The 19031-nt window shown below is 58.0% G+C and overlaps 2 protein-coding genes and 2 long non-coding RNA genes across 7 annotated transcripts; 2 read left to right on the top strand and 2 right to left on the bottom strand.

Moving 5' to 3' along the window:
• Positions 1 to 6687: 6687 nt before the first annotated feature.
• DRAP1 (DR1 associated protein 1) lies at positions 6688 to 9063 on the bottom strand. 2 transcript variants are annotated; one of them, XM_032358541.1, is made up of 7 exons: positions 8735 to 9063; positions 8414 to 8486; positions 8209 to 8302; positions 7797 to 7916; positions 7583 to 7697; positions 7267 to 7355; positions 6688 to 6935 (listed from the first exon to the last, which is right to left on the bottom strand). In XM_032358541.1, the coding sequence occupies exons 1-7, from the start codon at positions 8774 to 8776 to the stop codon at positions 6830 to 6832; spliced, it is 639 nt and encodes a 212-aa protein (XP_032214432.1). In that variant the 5' UTR covers positions 8777 to 9063; the 3' UTR covers positions 6688 to 6829. The 2 variants fall into 2 exon arrangements, with proteins under 2 accessions (XP_032214432.1, XP_032214433.1); XM_032358542.1 differs by having other exon boundaries at positions 7583 to 7676; positions 8735 to 9062.
• A 115-nt stretch (positions 9064 to 9178) lies between these two features.
• Positions 9179 to 11458, top strand: C9H11orf68 (chromosome 9 C11orf68 homolog). 3 transcript variants are annotated; one of them, XM_032358539.1, is made up of 2 exons: positions 9179 to 9342; positions 10037 to 11458. In XM_032358539.1, the coding sequence occupies exons 1-2, from the start codon at positions 9194 to 9196 to the stop codon at positions 10791 to 10793; spliced, it is 906 nt and encodes a 301-aa protein (XP_032214430.1). In that variant the 5' UTR covers positions 9179 to 9193; the 3' UTR covers positions 10794 to 11458. The 3 variants fall into 3 exon arrangements, with proteins under 3 accessions (XP_032214430.1, XP_032214429.1, XP_032214431.1); XM_032358538.1 differs by having other exon boundaries at positions 10034 to 11458; XM_032358540.1 differs by lacking the exon at positions 9179 to 9342 and adding an exon at positions 9386 to 9751 and having other exon boundaries at positions 10034 to 11458.
• Positions 11459 to 11479: 21 nt separating this feature from the next.
• LOC116598986 lies at positions 11480 to 14586 on the bottom strand. Its single transcript, XR_004289214.1, has 3 exons — positions 14423 to 14586; positions 12949 to 13027; positions 11480 to 12370 (listed from the first exon to the last, which is right to left on the bottom strand). It is a non-coding gene; the product is annotated as an uncharacterized LOC116598986 (long non-coding RNA).
• Positions 14587 to 14761: 175 nt separating this feature from the next.
• LOC116598987 lies at positions 14762 to 17698 on the top strand. Its single transcript, XR_004289215.1, has 3 exons — positions 14762 to 15011; positions 15945 to 16081; positions 17371 to 17698. It is a non-coding gene; the product is annotated as an uncharacterized LOC116598987 (long non-coding RNA).
• Positions 17699 to 19031: the final 1333 nt, after the last annotated feature.

The following is a 19031-nucleotide window of genomic DNA, read 5'->3' as shown; positions in this document are numbered from 1 at the left end:
TTGCCAATTTTTGGCGGGGGTATAGAGGTGGTGGTCGATTTAATAACATTAAAAAAAAAAAAACAAAAACAGAAAAAACAGTCACCTGGAAGCCCCTCTTCCTACTCATTCCGACCCCAGCACCTTGCCCGATCATCTAGCTGTTGACACTGACACAGTCTTACACGTTTCCAATGAGTGTTATTATTTACATCATGATTCAGGGTCCCGGCGTGGGGGTCACCATGTACCCAGGCCCCCCATGGCCACCCTGGGAGAAGGGTAGAGGACAGAGGAGGGGTGGGCGGAGCCCCGCTGAGATGTCCCCAGGACACGTGCCTTCTGCTGGCGGTTGTCCCAAGTTAACATCCAGGATTCGGGGAGGGGACTTGCTCGAACACGGAGACATCACCCCCTTTCTCAGTCACTGCGGTGGACATCCAGGTAGTCCCGCCAGCAGTTCCTGGTCTGGTTCTACTTGGGGAAGCGGCTTCCCCAAAAGGGCAAGTTGAGTAGTTCTTGATTTTGGTCTTGATTGTCTTCTGATGCTGAGTCCCAAAGACACCCCTGAAGCAGCTCGCAGCTCAATGTGACCCTCAGCAAAGACTCCAGAGTCAGACCCGAAACCACAGGTGGTCAAAGCTTTTGTGTGTTTGGGGCCCCTGGGTGGCTTAGTCAGTTGAGCCTCTGCCTTCGGCTCAGGTCATGATCCCGAGGGTCCTGGCTCCTTGTTCAGCGGTTTCTCCCTTCCCCTCTCCACTCCCCCCCCCGCCCCGCCCGCTTGTGCGATCTCTCTCTCTAATAAGTAAATAAAACAAAATTTTAAAAATAATAAAATGGTTAAAAAAAAAATCTTTTGTGTGTTCCTCTCCAGAGCCCAGAACAGGGCTTGGCACAGAACAGGATCTCAGAAATACTTGTTGAGTGAGTGAATGATAAAAACATACATGATCCCATAAACACGCAGGGCCACTGTTTTCCTGTCCTTATGAGATCCTGTCTAGGGAGATAAGTGGGGTTTAGCCCATTTTGGAAAATTACAACTGGCAACATCTTCTGTTTTTATTTAAACTTGGGAACATTGACTGGAGCAGAACATGCTCCTCGGTTTCGGGCACTCGGCGCATCACCAGCATCCCAAAAAAGCCTCTCTTTGAAATAAACTTTCCTTTCACTCCATCCCCAATCCTACCCCAGCATCCCATAGCCACTCCTCCACCTTGTGTTTGACACTCGCTCTTCCAATGCGGCGACCTCCAAATGCATCAGAGACGGGAGGCACCATTTACTTCGTGCTCACTGTGTGTTGGGCACTTTGCTAAGCACTTAATGTATCAAATCTCACATCATCATCAAGTGTCCCTGAAGGAGTTGCTGCTGTGATCTCCACTTTACAGATGGGGAAACTGCAGCAGAGAGACCTTCGGTAAGGTCACAGCGTAATTGACAGAAATATACAAGACTGTCCTGCTCCTGTGGTTTCAGTTTCCATAAACAAGGCTCTGCTGAGGATCCTGTCCTGTGTTTTTCTGTTTTTCACGCAACATTCTGTGTGTAAGCCTTGTCCACACTGCTATCTGACACTTAGCCTCTGGCTCTTCGCCACCTCAAATCGTCCCGAGGACACATCAGTTTGCGAGAGCTTTTACCCAGAAGTGGACCTGCTGGACAGGGGGTGGGGGGGCACACAGGTGTCAGAATGCCCTTTCGAACATCCTGATTCCCACCGAAAGCACCAGACTTCCATTTACCAGCTCCTCACCAGCATCCCTGTTCGTGAGGCTTCCTATTCTCGCTGGTCTGGCAGGTGCCATGTGGGATCTCCTGTTGTCCTTTGCAGCTTTCCAATTACCAGGGCAGGGGCAAAGATCCTAGTCCTTATTCCTTTTTTTTTTTTTTTTTAAATGACATTTGAACATACACATGCACACAAAATAGCAAGGAACGATTTCAGAATAGAGTTCACTCTGATTAAAGAAGTGAGGTCCACCCAACTCCCGCCCCACTCTCTAGCTACGAGGAGTCCCCCGAGGGAGTCGAGTCCCCTGCCGCTCTCCCAAAGGCTCTTCCCAGGGAGAGGAGGGACCAGCCCCTGGTAGAGCATCTGGGTCACAGGTGTCATCCCCCTGCCACTGTGCCCACAACCCGGGGGGCCTGGGACAGTAGGAGCTTGGTTCCCTTCCTGTCCTGGAGCCAAACCTATTGTACCTGAGAGAGGATGGCCCTCGGGTAAGAGGAGGAGGCAGGCCATTAACTCCCACTTCCCCACTCACCAGGCCCCTGAGCCCTGCACAGAACGCGCATGTGGATAAGTGCTCCTACTGTGCCCACACCACTACCTTCTTCCCCTTCAGGAAGCTTCTGAGGCCTCCTGACAGGCTGCGGCAAAAACACCCCTCAGCCAAGGCAGCCCAAATACAGGGCTGGTGGCTCCTAAGTCAGGCTCCCAGGCAGTGGGTAAGGTCGTGGGAGCGGGTTGGGGGGGGGCCCTAGGGAAACCTGACCCAATCAAATCACAATCCCCCAGGGCTTTGCCCTGGCTGTGCCTCTGCCTGGAGCCCTCTCCTTGGTTTTCTACTCTAATCTCACCTTGTCAGAGCTTCCCCTGAAGCCTATATGGGATGGCTGGAGCCACCTTCCTGCCCCCGGACTCCCGCCTCCTCCCTTACTGTGCTTTCTTCTCTCTAGGGCACGCCCCGCCATCTGACATACTCTATGTCTTCCTCATTGTCTCTCTCCCCCAATCAGAAAGAAACCCAGAGAACATCCATAATCATCACTACCTAGCAGGCCACGGGCTCCCAAGAGATAGATGAAATTGATACGAGGTCATCCTACAAACAAACATCTGAAATGTGTGGCTTTAATGTACTTTTACATACAAGCACCACCCAGTTCAAGCAGTGAAACATTTCCAGAGGGCTGATTTGCGCCCCCCCCCCCAGCCCCTCTCCTACCCCCACGTGGTAGCATCATGCTGAATCCCACTGTCTGCCCCGGAACGTCATTTAAATGAACAATCATCATGTGGAGTCCTGTGTTTGGCTTCTTTGGCTCAACAGAACGTCCACGCGATCTGCCCGTGCTATTGCGTGCGATGGTGGTTAGGGCTTTTCTGTGGCTCTTCTATTGCCCAGTATTCCATCATTTAGTCACATTCTCGCTGCTGGGCATGTGGGTTGTCTTGGCCGGGAGCTACAAACATTCCTGTATGTCTGTCGGTGGACACATGCCTAGGAACGGAACCGTGCTTGCAGGGAAGCGTAGGTCAGTGGACTCGAGGAGGAGCTGCCCAACTGTTTTCTAAGGTGGTCGCACCATCTGAGATTCCCACCAGCAGTGTGAGCTCTGGGGCCACTAACTTCCATGCCAGCCCCTGGCGACAGCACGCTGTTTCCTTCTCCTGGTGGATGACCATGGCCTCTCTTGTCCCTGCTGCCTGAGGACGTGGGGTGATCAAGGAATGTTTGGGGGCCTCTCTGCTTGGCAAGGGGGGGGTGGGTCCATACTTTGCACCTGAGTGGGGACAGCCCCCAGTGGCCACACTGTCTCAGGAGCAGCTGCCCGTTTCACACACTGGTCACACTTATACCCCAGAGTGGGGCCAAGGCTGGGCTGAGGCATTCAGATAGAACTTGGCCCAATGCCCAAGGCACCCCCAGTGGAAACAGAGAATGAAGGGAGATCATCCGGGCCCAGACAGAGCTCTGCAGGTGGAATGTGCTGGAATGTCGGCAAGCTGCTGGCCCCTGGTGCCCAGGGGTGCCCGCCGGGCACAGCCATCTTCCCAGGATGCACCACAGGGCCAGGCCCAGTCAAGGATACTGTCTCCCCGGGGCCCCTGCCCTCACTCATGAGGCTGCACTCCTAACACATTGTGAACGCTGGGTTAGGCCCTTCCCAAAGACCTGTGAGCAGAACCAGCAGGTCGGACACACTGGGTGGCTAGACCACTTTTCCTAGCCTCCCTCAGGTGGGACCTTGTGACAGTTCCCGTAGGAAGAAGCAACGGGGCCACTTCCAACCCTGGCCCAAAACACCTCTGTGGGCTACGAGCTTGTCCCTTGAAACTCATGGGTTGAGAATGGTGGGGCCCCAAAGTGGAAGGGGTCTGGGCCCTGACGTCCCTCTTGGAGAAACACTGCTGTTGATCAGATCGATCTCCTTAAGAGTCTCATGTGAGCCAGCAATGAAGTTCACTGCCTTTGAGCGTATGTATTTTAAGTCAGCCGCTTGCCCTAGTAACTAGTATATGTAGTATAGCATGATAACTAACATAGGTAACCCGTAGCCCCACTTTACAGAGAAAACTGACATACAGAGAAGCCATAGAACTCGCTTGAGACTAGCACATGGAGAAGTCAGGATTCGAACCCAGGGCCTGGCTCCAGAGGTTACGCCCCTCAGCCCACCGCCCCGCCTGAAGCAGCAGGGCCCACAACACAGAGGCTCCTGGGCATCTCCCCCTCACCTGGGCCTCCTCAAGTCTTTTGCCTGGAAGGCTGCTCCCAGCGTCCTGGGCTTCTTGCCTTCTCTAGTCGTTCCCAGCCTCTCCGTTCTGGAACCTTCTCAGTTCAGAACCTCATCTCCAGCCGTGGCCCAGCCACCGATTCCGAGGGCGGCTTCCTCTCCCACCTACGTGCGTCACAGGTGCATGGCACGCCCTCGGCTCTGCAGACCCCGGGGTCCAGCTTGCCCGGACTGGGCCCAGCTGGCTGCCAGGAAGACTGCTTCCGTTCCCGGGCTGCTGGAAACCGCTTCCCATTCGTGGTCCCTGCCACCAGAGCTCTTGCAGTCACAAGTGACCGAAAGCCAACTGGCTTTGAGGGCGGACAATGTTTATTGGCTCACGTGCTGAGGAAGTCTAAGGTAGACGGGGTTCAGGCAAGACCGGGTCCTGGTATCATCAGAAATGGGTCTCTCTGAGGCTCCTGGGTCTCCAGCGCTGGCTTCCTTCTCAGTCAGGATCACCCGTCGGGATGGGACCAGCTGCCGGCAGCGCCCAATCTACGTTCTGTCAACTTTGCTACCCCAGCGTGGCCACTGTCACCCTCACCAGGACTCCGGAAAGGGCTCCCTGCCGCCTCCCGCTGCCATGGCAAAGCTGACTGTCTTGTCAAGACCCTTCCCCAACAGTCCACCCTGAGTCCCAAGGGTCAGGGCCGCTGACTGGCCTGCTAGGGCCATGACCCCGCCTCCACCCCTCACACAGGGGCTAGGGTGTGTGCTGCAATGTCCCCACCTGTCCACCTCAGGGAGAGGGGACAGCTGTACTCACTATAGGGTGAACACAAGAGAGATGCTCCCCAAAAGATGGCAGGACAGGACCAGGGTGACCCCCTGGCTCTGGGTACCCGGGCCCATCCACGCCTGCCACCCGGCCTCCTGTGCCCCAAAGAAGTCACACTGTTGCACCAAAACTGAATACCTCAGTGTCCCTGCCAAACCCACTCAGCGTCCTCTCCCTCGCCCTGGCCAGGCGGGGGTCAGCCTCAGGCCAGCTCGCCTCCCTGCCTCAGTCTCCCTCCCATCCGTCAGTCCCTCCCTCCCCACGGCCTGTGTTTCCGCTAACTTAGAAAACAAAACCAAAACCGTCTCTCTGTCCTCGTTCTGAGCCACGGCTCTAGTCTCTGCTTCTCAGCCCTGAGCCTCGCTTCCCTTCGCCTCGGCTTCTCACCTCCTGTTCCGGGCCATCAGCCACCACCAAGCGTTCCCTAAAGCCTGCGAGCTGCTGGGACAGCTGACCTCTCCCTCCTCCCAGACACACCTGGACGGGCACCACCTGTGGCTCCCAAGGGTGCTGGGTGTGGCTGCTCTTCTGTGTCCTTTGGTGGCCTGCCCAGGCCCTCCCCTCTCTCCCTGGGACAGGGTCGCTTCCTCTCAAGGCTCACATGTCTGTCTCCAGGCCTCCAACATTCCACAGCCCATTCGATGTCTCCCCTTGGCAGCTTCACAGGCGCTCGAAACTCACCACAGCCCAACTTGGGATCCTGACCCTAACCTCGCTCTTTCTCTGGGTCCTCCAGCTGGAAAAGGGCCCCTGCCCAAGTAGCTGCAGAAAGCAAGCTGACAGTCCCTAAGGGTTCCCTCCCTCTCTGCCCCCTAGCCAGTGAGCTCCAGGCACCCGTGAGTCTACTGACGACACACACCTCGAGTCTGCCCATTGGCCGCCGTGTCTCCCAACGGCCTCACCAGCCCCGGCTCCCTGAGGGCAAACATCTGCCTTCGGTCCCAGGGTCTGCTCAGAAATGGGGGCAGACTGACTACCTGGGTCACTGTCCTGCTTGAAAGGGGATCTTTGAGCCCTCGACAGTCCGACCTACCTCTGCTCCCACGGCCCTTCCCACGTGCCTTCACTGCATCGGGCACCAAGCTCTGTGGTCTGCAAGGCCTTTTCCCGTTATTTGTCCAATCTGTCCCTCTGCAGCAGTTCAGAAGGGGCAGAAGAGGCTCAGAGAAAGAGGAACCTTGCCAGGGTCCCATGGCACAACGGAACAGGTCATCCCCCAGAGTAACCAGCACCCCTGGCTCCAGCCCTACACCACCACTCTGCCCACCTTCCTTCCGCCAGCACCCCTGCTCCCGCCCTGACCGAACCGTGGCCTCTGGACCCTCCTTTCACTCAGCAGCTGCCCTGCCCGCCACCGCTCTTGGCCTCAGCTCAGCACAGGGAAAGCAGGTGGATGGACAGGAAGGTGGCCACGGAGCCCTGGACGCAGGCTGGGACAGACACGGGTGTTCCCTTTTATTATTAATTTTTTAATAAATTTAAGAACAGCTCTATCTTCTCTCCCCCCCCAGAGCAACTAAAACCAACTAAAAGGGGGCGTGGCCTGGGGGGCAGAGGGCGCTAGGAGTCATAGTCCTCTTCGTCCTCTGCGTCAGGCGCCGAGGGGCCCGGGGGGGCTGGGGGCAGAGGCAGAGTCGAGGTGAAAGGCATGAAGGGTGTCGGGGGGCTGCAGGGCAGAAAGCAGGAGAGAAAGATCAGGCCCCTCTCTGGTGCCCATTTCTGCCCGCTGAGCCCTGCCTCACCCCCGCCAGCACGGAGCCCGTGGCCCTGTGTACCAGGGGGTGGCCAAGCCCAGAGAAGGGAAGGACCTAGAACAGGTCACATGCTCAGTGGGGCTGGGTGCGGGTCAGGGAGGAGACCTTCTGAGAGCAGTCTCCTGCATTTAAGCCCTCCTCAGTTCCTCCCCTCCTGTCCTCCAGATCTGCCACGAGGACAAAAAGGACATGTCAGCCATATGGAGTCCGCTAGTCCCCCTCTCTTGCCCCTGAGGTGCTTACCTCTGAAAGTGGGCAGGGGGATGGCTGGCCTGGGCTGGAGCCTGTGATGTCTCCTCTTCCCCATCGGTGTCTGTGTCGTCAGAGTCCTCCTGGGAGCAAGGCAAGGGGCAGAGACGACAAGAAAAGCACGAGCTCATCCCTGGGGAGCCTGGACCCTCGGGAGTGGCAAGGACAGAAACAGCCTAACCTTTACCGGCCCAGTTTACAAAAGAGCCCAAGTGAGGACGGGACCAGGTGTCCAGCCACCAAGGCCTGACAGAAGACCGCCCTCTCCACACCACAGGGTAGGGCAGGGGGCTGGGGGAGCCTCGCTCACCTCCTGCTCCGAGTCCGTCCCTGACAGCTTCTTGTCCTTGCTTTTGCTCCCCATCCCACCATTCTTCCGGCCACCGCTGCCAGGCTTCCGGCCCCTTCGGGAAGGGACAGTCCATCTGCCCAGAGATCTCAGCACTCCCTGACCACCCCCCAACCACCCCCAACCCGGGTGGCCTTGGCCTTCCTTGCCTGAACCCCTGGCCCTGGCTCCCCACCTGCGGGTACCCTTGTCCCCGTCCATGTGGTTGTCTTCCCCGTCTCCCTGCATGTCGGGCACAGAGGCCACCAGGTCCTTCAAGAAGTCAAACTGCTGCTCCAGCTCAATGCACTGCTTCCTGGAAACAGTGGAGAGAAGGCGGCATTCGGGGGGGGGGCCCAGATATCTGGGCCCTCAGCAAGGGACAGTAAGGGTCTTTGGATGTCAGGAGAACGGAGCCTGGAAAACCTCCACCCCATCTCCACTAAGGGACCTTCCCATTAGGCTAGAGCGCCCAGCCCCTCCTCCCCCAGTTCAAACCCACCAGTGTCTGAGGCACTGCTGGTCTCTCAGCAGCCTCCCACCTCCCCTAAGTGTGTGAACTCCTGGGGCAGGGTCCCACTGGGCCCGACCAGCTCCGGGCCACTCACAGGTGGGATGTGGTCATGGTCTTGGCATTTCGGGACTGGGTCACCTGGCAAGCCTTCTTCAACAGGGACTCCAGGAACAGCTCAAGCGCCCGCGCTGAGGAGCGTCAAGGAGAATACGGGTGGGGGATCCCCAGCCTAAAGAAGGCGACCCCGGGCTTCCTCCCTACCCCACGTCCCTCAACCTGGCCAGACCCCGACAGGATACAGATGATGACAGGCACCGCCGCTGCCACCTTCCCGATCTCTTCGTCAGTTTGCATGATCTTCTTGATCCGCGCCTGGGAAGGGGGCAGAAAACTCGGACCCTGTCACCTCCGTCCCAGAAAGGGGTGCTGGGGCGGGGGGATGAGAGAGGGTATCCGGGAGAAAGGGGGCGGGGGGCCCCCGACGCCGGGAGAGCACGGAAGGGGGCGGGGCGTCCGTGTCCCCGAACACCGCGACGCGCCCGCCCCCCCACCCAGCCCGGCTTGGGCCCGAGCCTCCCGGGAGCCCGGCCTGCTCCTCCCGGGCCTGGCCACGTGCTCACCGGCGGGAACCGCGCGTTATACTTTTTCTTCTTGCTCGGCATCTCAGGGCCTCTCTCGCCGCACCGGGCCCAGCGCCGCGGTCCGCAGCTTCCCGGCCCCCGGGCCTGCTCGCCGCCCGCCTGTCGCGGTTCCCCCGGGTCCTGGTGCCGCCTGCTCCGCCCCCGCCGCTCCCCACGAGGTCCTAGCGCCGCCGGTCAGCACGCCGCTCTCAGGGCCGGAGAGCCCTCCCCTTGGAGCCTCCCCGGCGGTGCGCGACGATCCCGGACCGGACCGCCACTCCCGCCGGCCCCCCAAGCTTAGGAGAACGAACGTTAGCCCCACCCCCGGATCCCGGCCCCGCCCACGGGGTCAGCCCCTCCCCACTCGGGCCCCGCCCCGCGGCGCGGCCGACCGGCCCGGTGGCCCCGCCCCGTGCTGCGCTTGTCTATAAAGTTGTTGTTGAGACGGCGGGCGCTAAGATGGCGGCGGCGGCGGCCGTGGCGGGGGCGGGGCGCGGCGGTGGCGGCGGCGGCGGCAGCGGCGGTGGCAGCGGCGGCGGCGCAGAGCCCCGGCAGGAGCGGAACCGGGCGCGGGGCTGGGCCGGCGCCGAGCGCGGCGAAGGCCGAAGGTGACGGCGGGGCTGCGGGACGGGGCAGGGCTGGGCGGGGGCGCGGCTCAGGATGTGGGCGCTAATGGCGGCGGGCGCGGCTGGCCCGAGGCTGGCGCTCTCCTAGGCTCTAACAAGCCTGGGTTCCAGTCCGGCTACCGCCCCATTGGCCTTGGACCGGGCACTGCTCTTTCTGGGCCTCAGCCTGCTTGTCTTAAGGTGGACCCGACAGCGCCATCCTCGAGGGTCTGGCCCTACTGGGCCTTACTCGATGCTGCGCGAACGTGCGCTTCTTTGCTTGCCTTCGTTAAATCCCAGTGCTCTGGATTCCTGCCAGTTATTGGCAGGGCCAGGAGGTGTAGCTGGGCTGTTTGCTTCCCTACCTGAATTCACATTTCGGCCCTGTCACTCACTGCAGGTGTGACCTTGGGTAAGTCCCTTCTCTCTGAGCCTCAGTTTTTGGTCTGTGCATCAGGGAGAGTGATAATGAGCTGAGCAACAGCCTTTATGGAGCCCTTATTCCACCTCGGGTGTTTAAGGCTCGACAGCTCTAGGGGACAGAAGAGTTGTCAGCTGTAGAGATGAGGCAACTGAGGCATGGGACCTTAAATCTCGCCCAAGGCCACAGAGTTTAGCTCATTGGCCGCACCTGCTAGGGCCCAGCCAAGCTGTAGATGTGTCCTAGGCCTGCCCTAACTCGGTTCCTCCATAGCAGGATGGAGCCTGGTGAAGAGATGGAGGAGGAAGACTCTCCAGGCGGCCGTGAGGATGGCTTCACTGCTGAGCACCTGGCCGCGGAGGCCATGGCAGCGGACATGGACCCCTGGCTGGTGTTTGATGCCCGCACCACACCTGCCGCTGAGCTGGATGCCTGGTTGGCCAAGTACCCACCCTCCCAAGTTACTCGCTATGGAGACCCTGGCTCGCCCAACTCTGAGCCTGTGGGTTGGATTGCGGCATATGGGCAGGGCTACGTCCCCAACTCGGGTGATGTGCAGGGCCTGCAGGCAGCCTGGGAAGCTCTGCAGACCAGTGGGCGGCCCATCACACCGAGCACCCTACGCCAGCTGGCCATCACCCATCACGTGCTCTCTGGCAAGTGGCTGATACACCTGGCACCTGGCTTCAAGCTGGACCACGCCTGGGCCGGCATTGCTCGGGCTGTGGTGGAGGGCCGGCTTCAGGTGGCCAAGGTGAGCCCACGGGCCAGGGAGGGGGGGCGCCAAGTCATCTGTGTTTACACGGATGACTTCACGGACCGCTTGGGTGTGCTAGAGGCGGATGCGGCCATCCGTGCAGCAGGCATCAAGTGTCTGCTCACCTACAAGCCTGACGTCTACACCTACCTGGGCATCTACCGAGCCAACCGCTGGCACCTCTGCCCCACACTCTACGAGAGTCGTTTTCAATTGGGGGGCAGTACCCGTGGCTCCCGTGTGCTGGACCGCGCCAACAATGTGGAACTGACCTAATTCGGCCGGTCAGGGGAGACCACCTTCTGCCCCCTTCGTCCCCCCTCCCTGCTAGGGATGGATTCTCCCGTCTTCCTCCTCTTTGTCCCACGGAATTTGAGCCCCCCCAGCTCTGAGGACTGCGTCAGTCCGTCGGCCAACCGGGAACTGCCTGCATCTTCAGTTCCCTTGAACTCGTGCTCTCTGTTCAGGGCTGACTCAAGTCCCCACCAGCTGGAGGCTCTGGCTCCCTGAGGGCCGGACCCTCAGCTCTTTTCACTGCTGCTTCCCTCTGTCATCCAGGACCGCAGACTGGGTACAGATTCCCAGGAGGAGAGCCTGCCCGGCCACCCTCATCCCCGGCTGTACCTCTCCTTCTGAAACCTTTCCTCCTCCCTCACAAGAGACAAAAATGAGTGCTTCCGGTCCCTCTTGGAGCCTTCACAGTCCAGGGGGCAAAGGCCCTGCAGGCCTAAGCATGCTATTTCTTGGGGGGGGGGGGTTGGGTAATTGTACCCACTCAGCCCTTGGCAGAGAGAGGGGATGCCAGGGCCATGGACGTGGGGCCCGCCCCTCCCCCGCCACTCACAGCCTGCACCACCTTCCTTCCTTCTTTCCTTCCTTCCTTTACTACTTTGACATGTGCCTGCTCCTGGCATTTCAATAAAACCCAGTTTGGGTCCGTGTCTTGAGTGTTTTTTAAAATACTGGTTGCCTGCTTTGGTTTCTGGAGAGAGGCAGGACCAGAAGAGACTTCTTCTCTACCCTACCTGGGAACCCCTAACTGCTCCCCAGTAATAAGAATCATCTCCCTGCCAAGGCTGGGAGCCTCTCTGGGAGCCTCTGCAAAACCAGTCCTGCTTCTCCTCCATTCCAAGAATCAGAATCGGTTTCTTAGTGGTTTCCCATAAATCTAGGGGCTTGACCCAGCAAAGTCTGAGGAGCTACTACTGGGTGTATTTGTGTGTGTCAGTTAGGGCAGGGTACCCTCTTGGTCCTAGCATTTCTAGGTGAGGGAATACAGCCCGGTGAGCGGAGGACGGGCTAGATTTCGACAGCCTAGGTTGGACTTCTTACGCGGTAAGCAGCCTGCACAGCTGTAAGGGACTCCGGACATTCTCACGTTTTGCCTCACTCCTCCCACTCTGACTATCCTGGGCCACGGGGCAGTTTGCAAAGCACTTCATATGTCTTATTTAAGTCTCATGAACTACTTAGGAAATGTGGGTCCCCTTGTGTGGTCAAGGAAGTAGAGGCCAAGAGGGAAAAGGAAATCTCCCAGAGTCGTGTGGTGAGCTGAGCAGAGGAGGACTTAGCCCCCGGCCTCTGCCTCCTCCTTGGACTGTTACCCAGAGCCTCACCCACTGTGAGTTCTTCACAACCCCCAAGGCACAGTCACTCACATGATCGTGGGCAGCACCGTTCGGCTGAGGCTACTGTAGTCTGGGAGCCTGGCCCTGGCCTTGGTTGGGGGCCAGGGTTTCTGGCAAGGAGCCCCTTGGGACGCTGCTCTCGTGCCGTGCCGGAGCTGACTCAGCCTCCAGCAGCCTCACCAAATTGGAATTTGGAGCAGGGGAGCGGAGATGCCACCGGGCTGACTGGGTGGAAGTGGGTGAGTCATGAGATGCTGCCTCAGCCCCCTCCCCAGCTTCCTCCTCACCCCGAGTTTCCCCAGGCCTGAGTTGCCTCAGCCCAGCCCTGGGAAGTCCCAGGTGGTCTCTGATTTGGAGCCCTGTTACCCTGCGTCCCTCAGACAAGCAATGCTTTGCACTTGACCAAATTGGGCCAGGGCTCGGGGGGGTTCTGCCAGGCCCTGATGGGTCCCACAAAGCAGCCCAGGTGGTATCAACAGCATCTGATGGTCCTTTCCTAGCATTTCCTAAGCATTTCACAAACCCTCTCTCTTCCATCCTCATGGCCTTGCCTTAGCCCAGCCCTCACTCTCGCTCCCACACCACCGCAGTTTGCCTCCGCTGCCCCATTCTCTCCGACTGACCCCATCTATCCCCCTGCAGCCAGCTCCACTGCAGAGCTGCCTGTGCCCCTCTCCTACTCAAAGCCCTTCCATGGTTCCCCATAGCCTGCAATCTGGAGTCCACTCTCCCGAAGCAGCCATGACCCTAGACCCCTCCCGAGCCCCAGCTCTCCTCAGGTGCCCCTTCCCGCCTGTGCTCACCCCACTGGAACCAACCGGCACTTCCTTCACCCCTTGGCACGCAGCCCTGGGTCTCAGGCTGTTCCTTCTGCTTGAACACCTGTCGTTCAGCAAGGGTCGGGAGGTTACTTATGTAACCACTCGTTTGATGCCATCTCCCACTGGTCCCCGAGCCGCGTGCCTAGACTGGGGGGCTTAGGGAAAGCAAGAACAGCATCCAAAATCTCAGACCTGTCCCAAGAGCCTAGCACAGTGCTTGGCCGGAGCAACCTCTCCATAAATCAACTAAAATCCGAATCCAGATTTCAATCCGAATCCAGCCCTGCCTGTTCCCCCGGACTCCTCCGCTCCACTCTCTGCTTCACCCTTCTTGCTCCAGAAGCAAACAGCTGCCTGTTTTCTTGCAGTCATGCTGGTCATTCTCGCTTTGGTGCCTTGCTCGTGCCCTCCATTTGGTGTGCCTGACCCTCCCGTGCTTTCCTGGCGAAACACACCTCACACCTCACAGCCCCTCCTCCCAGAGATTTCTCCTTCCTCATTCATCCACACCCCAGGCTCCCATAACACCCACCCCACTGCGGCTCTCATCTGTGGGGGGGGCCCCCCCCACAAGGACAATGGCTCCACTTTGTCCCGCAGGGGGTCTGCAGGGTCCAGCATAGGACCTGGCCGAGCACAAGTGCCAGATACACATTGAAGAAGTGAATGAGTGAATGAAAGTCACTCTCTGTCTCCGGGCCGGTTTCCTCTGCTCATAACAAGAGCCAGGCACTGTGCTAAATGTTTCCCTCCATCCTCTCCTCAAAGTCTCACGTGGCTCTGTTATTATTGCCGTTTTGCCGTCGAGGAAACTGAGGCCCAAAGTGGTTCAGTGATTGGTTCCAGGTTACAAAGCTGTAAGGGGCAGAGCTAAGGTTTGAATCCAGGCCATTCTACCCTGACGGCATGACTGAGCCGCCACTGCAGGAAAGCGCCATCGGAATGAGGGGCTGCTAAGGCAAACAAGCCCCAGCCAGGACTTAGGATCTGACCTGTAAAGCACACAAAGTGGGTTCTCAGAACTGCCGGGGAGAACAGACTGGGCCAAGACTTAAGATTCCTATTTGACTGATGGAGAAACTGAGACCCAGAGAGTACAATGACTAAGCCTACCTGGGCAGGAAGGCTCGCCCGTCTCCCAGGCCTAGGGGAAGGACCGCTTCCCTAGCAGGCCAGGAGCTCCCCAAGATCGCCCCCCTCGGGCTGGCAGGGGATTCTGCCCTGTTTGGAGCAAAGAAACAGCCCAGGCCCAGGATGGGCTAGGCTGAGTAAACTTGGACAAACCCCTATGCTCAGCCCTCTTTTATAAAACCACATAAAGGATGACTGAGGCCCGGGGAAAGGAGACCCCCCCACACACACACAATCTACCTCCTCCCACTCACATGTCCTGTGTACCCCAGACACCAGGGAGGCGGCTCTAGAGGGGCTGGCTGGGGGATAGGAGAATATCTACCTGACCCCTGATTTCAGCTGCGGTAGGGAAGACAGGAAACAGCGGAGTTGGGAGAAAGTTTCAGCCCGGGTTTTGGTGAGGTCTGGGGGATTTTCCCAGCAGGGCAACTGCACCCCACTCCCGCCTGCTGGGAGGGGCCCTGGCAGGGACGAGGCTTGGGTCACAAAGCTGATTCATCCGGGAAGGGAAACTCCCCACTTCTCTGACGCGCATCCCCGAGACACTGAGGGGGTAACGTGAGGGCACACAGCCCGGCAACCCACTGAACCCATTCTCCCTTGTGACGCCCCCCCCCCACCGCAGGACAGAGGGACAGGGTCAGCAGGCAGTGGGGTGGGGGAGGAGGGGCAGCTTCCCAGAGAATGACGTCAGAGACTGGATCCAAAGCAATGGCCCGACAAGGGGTGCCTCTAACCCCCTCCCCTCTCCCATTTGTTTAGTTGAGGACGCTGGGGCTCAGATAGTAAGAACAAACGGGCACATGACCTAGGCGGTACCTGGCGCTCCTCCAAGCAGTTTGCACACATTAATGCATTTTGGTCCTCACAGCCCTCGGTTTACGGAGGAGGGAACTGCAGCCAGAAGAGGGGTAAAGTAACTTGGCCACGGTCAAGGTTAGAAACGCTCTAGCAGCTTCCACAACTCCCCAGAGTGCTCCTACGTACCCCTGCAGCAGGGAGCTTAGTGACTGAGGTGTCACTGAGCGGCTCTGGCTCCTGGGGACTCTAGAGGACAGACATGTCACCCACTGGGCCCTGGCTCCTCCCAGGCTAAAAAGAGAAAGCTTGTCCTGCAGAGGGGAAAAAGAAATCAGCCAAACCCCCAGAGGCCAGGAGAGGGCAGAGATGCATTCCCGCCAAAATCTTCCTCTCTTAGGGCTTTGACTCCTTTCCAAACCCCCATCCTTTCCTCCAGAGCCAGAGCCTCCCTTTCCGGTCTGCCAGCCTCACTCCCCTTCCCGCCGCTGCACAGACACGCTCACGCAGGAACACACAGGCGCTGGCTTGTGAGCTTAGAGCCCAACCTCTAGACCCCTGCCCCTCAGCCCCAGCAGGCTGGGGTCCTACTGGGTGTCAGAGGGTCCCTGAGAGTTGTGGCTTTATGAGGCATGGCCAAAGGCCCTCCATAGGCAAGTTCTGCCCCATCTGGCTCCCACTCACAGGCCGCATGACTCACCCCCCTGGCCCCCCATGACTCAGTTTACATGGGTGCCCAGAGGTCCTCCCAGCGAGGGTGGGGTGGTTTATTGGCCTAGCCTAGGTCTGCCAGCCTTTTATCCCAGGATGAGCGTTTCATCCCCCTCCTGGCCTGGAGCAGGGACTGGCAACCTGGAGCCCAGGGGTGGGGGTAAGCCCCAGGTCCCAGAGGGTGAGGAGAACCCAAGAACTTGGTGACAGGTCCTAACCACCCGGGGCTTAGGTCTGCAGGGAGCAGGAGCTGCTCCAAGAACCTAAGGGGCTAGGCTGAGCAGGCAGAGCAGTTCTGAGTACTGACAGCAGGACCCTTGATGCCCCCCGTGCAGACGGAATGGTCCACGTGGCACAAAACTTGACAGCAAGAAATTGCGAACACGTCCTGAACCCTTCTACAAGAAACCAGTCCCCTGCTAAGTGCCATCCACACCTAATCTCATTTACTCCCCAACAACCTGAAAAGCAGGTACAATCATTATATTACTTTCACAAAGAGGAGAGTGAGGGCATAGGGAAGTTAAGAGAATGCCCTGGATCACATAGCCAGAAAGCGGCCGAGCTGGGGCTCAAACCCAGGCCACCTGACTCGAGAGCTCTTGTGGTTGTCCACTACTGCTTCCCCAAGCTGTGCGGGTTGGAACAGGGGTAAGGGACCTGGGGGTCTGTCCTGCCCTCCCCCTCCCCCAGGTGGGTCTCCACAGAAACTTCTGGTTCCAGGGCCCACAGTGTGTCAATTATTCATCTGTAAGAAGAGAAAACTGAAGGTCCCAGAGGAAAAGGAGCTGGTCTGAGGTTGCAGAACAGATCGGAAATGCAGGCGGTGGGGACCAGGTCTTTGATGCTCTCCAGGGTGCCCTGGGCTGGAGAGGTAGCTGGTGGGGGAGGGAACCCCAGGACAAGAGTGGGGACATGGTAGCCCAGTCCCTGACTCCCGCTTAATCCATCCCTTTCCTTCTCTGGAGCCTCAGGGTCCTCCTCTGCTTCATGGGGATGAGTCTGCGGCAAGGTGACATGAGCCTCAAAGGACAGCAGAGGGACAGGCACTTGTGCGTGCTCCATGGGCACCTGGGGAATGGATAGGGTGATACCCAGGCCCTGGACACAGCAGCGCAGCCCTCCTCATACCTCACCCTCTTCCTGGCCCGGGGCCCACCGCATGACCGGCTCTGACTTTGAGAGTCTAGAGGGCCAGGCCCAGAAGACCTCCCCACAAGGGACTCCAGCCCCCTCTACCCTGGATTCCAGCCTCAGAGAACAGGGCACAAGTCACTTCCCTGTTCAAACACCACTCAGTTGTCCCCCTGTCTTCCAGCCCAAGTCAAATTCCTCGGGCAGGCGGGCATTCAAGGACCCTGGCTTTGGCCTCGCTCTGCCCACCCCTCCCGCTCACAGCCCAACACAGATTCCACCACGCGCTCTGGACCTCAGAGTCCCCGGGCTTCCCCTCTCTTCGCCCCACAACCCAGGCCTTTGTGCCCACCGACTCCAACCCCAGGAATAGCTGTCCCAGCTTCAAATACACCCCTGCCGGGAAGCCTGCCCTCCCCCAGTGGGAAAGAATCCTTCAGTCCTGGGAGTTCCTCTCCGGCCCCTGGTGCTCTCCCGCTCCTGCCCCCAGCATTGCCCACCTACTGCCCAGGTGGAAACAGCCCAGGCGGTTTTCAAGCTGTTTTCCTCAGTGTCTGATCACCTCTTGAAGCTGTCGGTGCCCTGGGGCCAAGACCAAGTCTTTAATCATCTCTACCTCCCCCACAGCCGGCTCCACTTGACTTTATATTCAGTTCATTCAGGAGAATGGATACAGAAACTGGTCCATCACGCAATGGGGTCGGACCCAGCCATCAAAAGGAGTGAACTACTGCGCCACGCATCCGGGGGAGTCTCGGCATAATGGTGCAAGACAGACGGCGGCCAGAAAAGAGCTCACACCGGAGGCCAGAGACAGAACTGATCTGTGGCAATAGAACTGAGATAAGGGACGTTCGGCGAGGGTGGGGGACCTGCAAAGAGGCAGGAGAGAACTTTCTGGGCGGGAGGGGATGGAAATGTTCTGTATCTTCATTAGGACATGCTCACACGGGTGTCTAAGATGGTCAAACAACTGACCAATGCATGTTTTTGATGCAAAATAGAGTTCAACGAAGTTGATTTTTTTTTTTTTGGCCTGCATCTACCTTCAATCGTTGGGCTCCCGGCTCAGCAGGGAGTCTGCTGCTCCCTCTCCCCTGCTCCTGCCCTCACTCTTTCTCTCAAATAAATAAAAAAAATCTTTAAAAAATAAAATAATAAAATAACTTAAAATAATATCTAGAAAATCCCCCCAAAAACAGAATATTTAAAATATTTTAAAGATAGGGGTGCCTGGGTGGCTCAGTCGTTAAGCATTCGCCTTCGGCCCAGGTCATGATCCCATGGTCCTGGGATCGAGTCCCGCATCGGGCTCCCTGCTCAGTGGGAAGCCTGCTTCCCCCCTCCCACTCCCTCTGCTTGTGTTCCCTCTCTCCCTGTGTTCTCTCTCTGTCAAATAAATAAATGAAATATTTAAACAAAAAAATTTGTAAATATAAAATATGTTATAGTTATGCAGAGCAGGTTAAAAAAGAAGGAATCCTGCAGAGTGCTATGGGACCGCGTCACATGAGGAATTCAACCTTGGTTAGGGACTCACTGAAGGCCTCCTGAGGAAGCGGTGGGGAAACAGAGACCTGCAGAATGCTAGAGGCTTGGCCAGGTTGGGGTGGGGTGGGGGGAGGAGGGGCATCTGGGGCCCAGGGAACAGCCTGTGTGAAGGCAAGAGGCTCCGTTCAGCAGCAAGTTTGGGGCACATCGCGTAAGTGGGTAGAGCCTAGGCAGGCAGCCTACCTCTGGAAGGACCTGGAATACCATGTTAAAGGTTCTGGCCCGTTTCAAAGGGCAGACTAACAAGGCAGTGAAGTGAGTGAGGAGCGCGAGGCAGGAAGGACTAACAGGCACTCGAGACTGACTACTTGGGTTCAAATCCTGGCTGCACCATTTCCTCACTGCGTGGCTTTGAGCAAGTTGCTTAATTTCCCCTGGGCCTCCATTCTCTAATCTGTAAACTGGGTATAACATTATTAGCGATCTCTACAGGATGGTTGTGAGGATTAATACATTACTTTAAACCGTTCGTAAGAGCTTGATGAGTGTGAGCCTAGTGTTATCCTCATGGCCCTACGAACCCCACAATCAACCTAAAAGAACAGCAGGCTCCTTTCCAGGCCTCAGGCCTCCTGCATAGAATTCAAAAGGTGCCAGTGTTCAGAAGGGTCCAAGTCTGAGAGCGAAATGGTCAGAATATTAAAAGAGTTCCTCAGGCTGCCGGGGTGGGAAATGGAGAGGAAGGAGCCTGGCTGGAGGCTGTGGAGAGTGTCCAGGAGAGGATGGGGCCAGAACCA

The sequence above is a fragment of the Mustela erminea genome, chromosome 9, assembly GCF_009829155.1.
Source record: "Mustela erminea isolate mMusErm1 chromosome 9, mMusErm1.Pri, whole genome shotgun sequence".
In the NCBI taxonomy this organism is placed as follows: Eukaryota; Metazoa; Chordata; class Mammalia; order Carnivora; family Mustelidae; genus Mustela; species Mustela erminea.
The sequence above is the reverse complement of the archived record's forward strand: the minus strand, read 5'-3'. Positions and strand labels throughout refer to the sequence as shown.